General features: G+C 27.5%; 1 protein-coding gene across 1 annotated transcript in view; it reads right to left on the bottom strand.

The window, feature by feature from the left end:
• The window catches only part of LOC117166882 (esterase E4-like), a 31340-nt gene extending 23599 nt beyond the window's left edge, over positions 1–7741 (bottom strand). The window contains exon 1 of the mRNA XM_033351300.1: positions 7400–7741. Coding sequence (XP_033207191.1) covers positions 7400–7609 — 210 coding nt within the window. The 5' untranslated portion in view covers positions 7610–7741. The remainder of the gene's footprint in view (positions 1–7399) is intronic.

Below are 7741 nucleotides of genomic sequence, written 5' to 3'. Positions count from 1 at the left end.
AATCTGAAAAATCTCTATCCCATCCACACCCTACTCCTTTCCCCTGCCGAGTGAGTCACGCCTACCCCGAAAGGGAAATGGCTTAATGGTGTAATAATAATATGCCTTCATTCACTAAGAAGCAACAAACCCGTTTGGTTGAACCAACCGAATTATCTTGTCGGGCGTTTGGTTGATCCAAATAAAAGGTTTGATATTTAGTATTTGGCATTTTGTATGTATAATTAAATATCTTATTTAATTGAGTTCAGTTTGCAAAGAATTAGTTTACTTAATCACAATTAAATTTAATCTGGATAATCCATGATTGTAGACGAAATTGTGATTAACCGAAGGATTTCTCCTCAAAGCACACGCAGTTTAATGAATCAAAGCATTTACTCTTTTTCTAATTTTATGTTTAGACCAGGAATATTTGATTTATAAAACAAAATAAATAACCTAAATTCACAATCATTAATTCTGAATTCATATTGAGGAAAATCTATCACTATCATTTTCTATGGGAATCTAACTCTAAACAGCAAACAATCTTGATTCACAAAATAGTCTGGGCATTCCCTTAAATTAAAGGATACTTGAGTCTAGTCACACACCATAAAACTTTATTTTATTCGAAACTACTTAGAAAAATCTTAGAGATCGAAACGACAATATTTTGTCTGGCAAATCAGCCGACATCAACCATGCTGAAAACTGAGGTTTTGGTTTAGTGCGAGTAGCGAAAGTCTTTGATATAAGCAACAAACGGTATACTTAAAAAACATTTTTGTTTGAGCAAAATAAATTGTTTTGTTTCACTAACGAATTTTTAAGCAATCACAGCCAAACTTTTAAAACGAACAACTGCTCAAGAAAATTATTTTGTTTCTGTAACCTTATTTTTTTCTCAGTTTTACATCATGAACTGAGCAGATTATTCCTTATTATGAATAAAGCTATAAACTTGCAAAGACGTTAAGTAGATTATATAAAAACAATTTGAGGAGCATTTTCATTATATCTACGTAACTTTTGTAAAGACTTCAGGACTAATCTCTAAGCAACTAAACACTTTGATCCTGTTCCATCGTTTTGCTAAGTGCCATTCAGTGCATTGCGAAGATAATAGGCATGTCTTACATACATTGAAACCTCATTTAACTATAGCAAATAACAAAACTGCTTCGCGTTTGTTTGTTGCATATGTAAATCTCGATTTTACCTCAAGGCCAAATTGATTGATGTAGTGAGCAATATCTTACAACAGCATTTACTGTACATTGACTCTGGTGTGATTCACTAGAAGGTTCTCTAATTGTAAGAACGATTCAATTGTTAGGTTCTCGCACCACATGCAACGGAAGAAGTTGTTAGACCAAAGTAGTTATCAGCCTTTACAAACTGTTACGCATCTCGTGCAAGTCATGTGACTATCACATTTTAGCCTTCTTATTTTCTCGCTTAGTACTCTCTGTTGTCAGTCAAGGCCTACCTTGCACAAATTCTAATCACTTTCTTTTTTTCTTACGGAACAATATTACACCATACTATTTTACTCACAAGGTTTCAATTTTCAATAATAAAAGCGATCAAATACATTCTGAACTCAACATTTCAATCATTACAGATTGAACAATGAAAAGGGTTGAGGTTGTCAGAATTGATTCATGTAAAGGGGCATGTTCCCAGGTGAATTTCCGGCTGAGATAAAGCTATAAATAGGAAGAAGATGAAAAATCATTTTTTTCTGAAAAATGACTAGCGACTTTTATTTGTCTAGTCTCAATATACTCATAATGCATACTATAAACGAAGAAAAAAATATCAAGAGTACCGCAGGACCTTTGGGTTGAGCTCATTCGAGGCTAACCGTGGCATACTTCTCACTGGTTGAAAACACTAACATCGAAAATTATTTTTTTTTTTAAATAATGAAGATTCTCGGTCTCCTAAGGCAATTTTTCACGGCTGTTTATAGAATTAATATCAAATAATAATTTTGCAACCGACACTGATTTCAGTATAGCATATGTAAACTCGGATCTTATCTGAGAAGTAAATTATGAGTAATTAAATGATTATACTGATTTAACATTAACACACTTATACCTCATTATACATTTATGTATGATATGGAAGGCTTAATAGCACCAGAATTGCACCCGATTAGACCATCCTGATTAAACAGTCTCAACGAAACAATGTTTTTACCCCATTAACATATTTATCTATGACACAGAAAAAAAAGTTTTATTTTGATTAGCGAAAGGCTTCAAAATGTACTGAAACAAAATTGAACCAAAATTGTTTCATATTGAGCAAAACCAATATTGAAATCAATGCAATTGTTTTTCTGTTTTCAAATTGATCAGCAGAGTAAACATAACTAAGTTCAAAATGAGTTTGTAAGAAAATAACCTGAAAAAAAATTGAATTCCTAGTTTTTTTCTGAGTGTGAAATCCTAAATAGCACCAACATGGGACCCAATCAGACCGTCTAGATTAGCGGGACTGGACAAAACCAGATTTGTGCTCCATTCGACTCAAGTCAGCCACAACATTTTTCCAAATCAGTATATTCCAATTAAAAACTTCCTATTTGAGAAGGAAAATAATATTTTTTTAAATCATTTAAATTTGCATCATTTTGTCTTGTCCATCTGAAAAAGAACTGTAACAAAATGATTCGTAAAGTTGGCAACTACTACTAATTTAATTTAAATTTGAATTACAGCAGAGGAGTGTGTCGTATAATGCCGCAATTTGACGCAAGTACCTTATACAAAATTTTAAAAGATTACATCAAATTTTTCATTGGATTTTGAAAAGATTTAAAGAATTTCAATGTTCCAAATTTAAAAATATTTTAAGAGATTTATATTTACAGTTTAACAGTTTAAGATATTACAAATAATGATCTGTGATATGAAGAGATTGAAAAGGATTTCGACAAAATTCTAGAGACTGCAAAAAATTGTAAAAGATTGCAAATACTGTCACAGAATAGCTGTGAATTTTAATTGACTCAAGAAATCATAAAAATTAGACTTCCAAATTGCAAATCATTTATATTTAAAAAATTTCAATTATAAATCTTCAAAATTAAACCATTCTAAATAAAACGCTAATATTTAAATATATTTACAATATAAATATTGAAAATTGAATCATTTTTAATTCTGAATCGTCAAAATTCAAGAATTCAAATTTTTAAAATTGAATAGTTTTTATGATTTAGAAAATTGACATTTGCAAATTATGCAAGTGTGAAGTTTTACAGTTCGAAACGATTTAATTCTGATGATTGAGATTTGACATTGATTTAATTATAAAGATTTATAATTGAGAACGCTTGACTTTTAATCTTCAGAATATCTAATATTAACATTTTTTATTTGTACCTAATTAAAATTGAAGAGTTTTCAATTTTAAATATTCAAAATTGAATTATTCAAACAAAACAAAAAAGAAATTACATTTTTCCAGATTATCCACATTCAAAATGGAAGAATCTTCAATTGAAAATATTCAATATAGACTCATTCTAAAAAGTTTTTCTAAATTTTATTATTGTAAACTATAAAACTATAAAAATAAACTATAAAAAGACTTTTTTATGTATATTTTTCTACAGAATGATGAGAAAAAATCAAACTACTAATCAAGGTGTACCACTATAGATATAATATCTAGAACTGCAGCGTCAAACCATAATTTTAAATACATAGAATTTTTATGGAGTTTATTGTTCAAGAATATGGAAACATTGAACCTAATTTTACAGGACACACATAAATTGCGCTCCCAAAAAACTACAAATTTGGTAATAATAACTTCCTAATAAGACGTGTAGCTGTTGTTTTATCCGTAAAAAACATTAATAAAATAAATTTGTTTTTGAAAAACGACGCAAGCTACGCAAAAACTAAAAGGATAAAAATTGTTTAAACGAAAAGAGCTACAAATTTGATGGTTATCATTTTTTTATGAAACGCGTAGTTTTTGATTTAATAGTTGAAAACAATATTGAAAATAAAAAAAAAACGTTTTGAAAAAACGACACAAGCCACGACAAGGATTAGTAAACAAAAATTGTGCATCTAAAACACATCTACAAATTGTGTATGAATCACTTTTTTATAGCTCGCGTAGTTTTGGTTTTGATCGTAAAAAATAACATTAAAAATAAAAACTTTGTGGAAAAATGACAAAAGCGAAGAAAAAGAATTTATAGACAAAAGTTGTTCACTCAAAAACGTAATACAAATTAGTTATAATTTATTTTTTTATAGGATGCGTAATTCTTGTTTTAATCGACAGAAATATCATTTCGTAATAAAAAATTTCATTTTCGGATAAACGACACAATTTACGGAAAGAATAAATGGGCAGAACCTGTGCATCCAAAAAAGAATTGCAAAATGTATTATTATTTTTTTACATTCTCATCATTTATGATTGAAAATATATCAGAATTGTCCTAAATTTGACATCACAGTTTTTCAATTTCTACGTTTTAAGACCCGCAAAGCCAAAAGCCAAATTTTGACGATGGCGTCTGTCTGTCCGTCCGTCCGTAAACACGATAACTCTCTAAAAATTAAATGAATCAAATCGAGTCTTGGCACAATTTGTTAGGTCTAAAAAACGAGTTCGTTAACCAGCATTCCTTGACCAACGGTTTTGGTTTTATACATCGAAAATACTATCCAAAAATTTAATGTTCCGCTTTTACGCCAAAAGACGACAGATAGGTGAAAAAAATTTTAATAGAAGCATTGAAGTTCTTCAAAATATTTACAATTTGGGTGTTAACCATTCTTAGATAGGACTCGTTTTTATTTTTGATGTTATGCATCGAAAATAAATAAGCAAATAATTCTAACTTTTAGCCAAACGACGACAGACAAGTAAACAAGTTTTACGGAAAAATTGTAGCAATTAAAGGAAACCAGCAATGCAGTATTAAATAGCATTAAATGGCTATTTAACAGTTTATTTTCATTTTCATGTTCGTCTAATTGATGAAATGTATTTTTAGAAAATAATGAGAATAATTATTTTATATCACATATTTAAAAAGTCTTTTCATTGAAGTTCACATTTTTACAGGTTTCGAAGGCAAATATTTGTTTTTTAATTTGCCTCATTGTAATTATATTAATAATATTATTAATGACTGATAATATATAAAAACGTAATTAATTAAATAATCATTTAAATAAAAGATCTTCATATTAACTAAATAATTAAATGACAAATGCATCATTTATGTTAATAATAATTATGAGTGTAATAATTATTATTGCATAATTACTCATGTTTGTTTTAATTATCATTATTTACTAGATCTTCAATATTTCATGTCTTATTATTGTTTACTATTGCGTATTTTGATTCAACAGTGAAATTTCTTGTCATACAATATAATGTAGATATTATTCATTATCAAGAAAATTCTGTAAATTTAGCCATTTACTTTTTTTGTGACCAAATTACAAAATATAAATACAATGTTCTCTTCTTCTTATTTAATTTATACGTAGTTCTTTCTTTTTGAAACTTTTGCTTATATTATAATATAACAAGAGATTAGCTAATTTAAATTAAAGGAAAATTGTATATGATTAATCAATTTAAATTATAATTTTTTAGTTAATGTCTACTTTAACCATTTTAATGTGCATTATTTGAACTCTGAACATACATTTTTCGTAGAATTTATACAGTTACAATATTTTCAATTGTAACTTTTGCAAGGAAAATCGCAAATATACGTTGTAATATTGACTAAATTCTACAAAAAATGTGACCAAATTGCAACATGGAAATAAAATGTTTATATTCGAAATCTGTGTGAACATCAACCTTAATTAAAAGGATTTTTAAATATATAGCATAAAATCAATTTCGCTACGTGTCATTTTTTTAAATAACATTTGGTCGAAAGAGGCACACAGCTACGACGCACCAATAATTAAAATTATCAAACTCTCGACTTCGACAAAAATGTTTTTTTAATGCGCGGATAACAAATATGGCCATGACAATACCCACAATTCCCAGTGTAAAAAGAAAACTTTTTATCAAGTCTCACATTTTCAATTAGAAGAATTATTTATTTGTTTAAGTAAGATTAGTTTCTGTAATCTAACGATGAATTATGAAAGAAGGGATTTTTGGATTAATATTACGATTTGTTGCATTCTCATCTAATTTCAAAAACTTCTAAATTTCAAAGTTATTTATGTAAAAACAAGAAAAAGTATAATAGCTTAAATAAATAAAATAATTTTCAAATTAGCACGAAGTCTACTTAAGTTTCTATTTTAAGGAATTTAAATATGTATTAAAAAGAAAATCGTTTTGGAAGATAGAATAAATCGCTATATTGCAAAATCTACGATTTTATGTTTAAAAACTAATCGATTTTATATCTAAAGAGCTTATTGCTTATAACGTAAAATTCATTGTTAGAAATTAACAAGTTTGAAGGTCAAAAGTACAATATTATACATTTACAAATTAAAAACTTTAAAAGTCAAGATTTGTAATCTATACGAAGAAAGTGAAATGAAACAATAGTATGGAAGTTATCAAAATGGATGACTAACTTTAAAAATCAAATTTATTTTAATACGCATTACTGAAAATTGAATTATGTCAAACTAAAACCAGGAAAACCGTAATTTTCATGTAAAATCAACCAATATTCAAATCGATTCAGAAACTATGTTTTCCAGATCTAGAAATTTAATATATATGTTAATATATATTATATATGATAATGTTTCTTTTTTTAATATGTAGAAACATTATTTTATTATTTTTACATTTGAAAAAACAGAAATATAAGCATCTGACTTATTAGCTTTAATGATTATAAAAATGCTGTACATGCTTCAGAATTTAATTGAGAAAGTGCTAATCTATAATGAATGATATTTAAAAAAGATTTTTAACTTGATTCTTATTCATTATTTGTTTTTCATTAATAATTATTCATTGAAACAACGATTGTTTCATGTCAATTTTTTTTCAACTTACTTGAAAAGTTGTTTTTATTCATTGATTATTCTTTTCTTTTTTTAATAATTACCTTAAAGTTGTCCTTAAAAAAAAGCTTATACTTGGAATAAAAATACTCTATAAATTTATAAATGAATTATTTGCATAAAATTTCAAAATTTAACGTAACAATCAAGTGGAGCAGGGTGGGTATTACTAGATAAATTTTACGGCCTATTCCATGACGGTTGAAAAAATTTTTTTATATTTAAAGGATAATTTTCTTAAATGTATAGCTCTAATGGCTTGTATTAATTTTTTTAATTACATTTTTATTTTAAAAAACCTTAGCAACACTGCAAAGAAGTAAACCAGTAAAAATATTCATTACAATTTCACTAAATCTCACCTGAAAGCGTTTTTGACCAACAGGAGCTTCTGCGTATCTAATCCCTCTGAAGCAATAGATTTTTTTACCCAATCTGGTTTCCAAAAAAGATCCCTTAACTTTACCAAGGGGTGAAGTTAACTCTAAAATTTCAGATTCTTCAGCAAAAGTGGGATTGAATTTCAATAAACCAGCAAAGACGCATAATATTGTCAAAGAAATTCGCCCCATTTCGGACGGATTATTTTACAAGCGTCCTATTCACGAAAATCTTCAATGAAAATATTGACCTCTTAAAATGTAAAACCTTTTTTAAAAGCGCGATTATTAAGGTATGGACGCGATGCGTACAGAGAACCCGCA

The sequence above is a fragment of the Belonocnema kinseyi genome, chromosome 2 (assembly GCF_010883055.1).
Source record: "Belonocnema kinseyi isolate 2016_QV_RU_SX_M_011 chromosome 2, B_treatae_v1, whole genome shotgun sequence".
Lineage (NCBI taxonomy): Eukaryota > Metazoa > Arthropoda > Insecta > Hymenoptera > Cynipidae > Belonocnema > Belonocnema kinseyi.
Note: the sequence above shows the minus strand (reverse complement) of the source record. Positions and strands in the feature narration are given on the sequence as shown.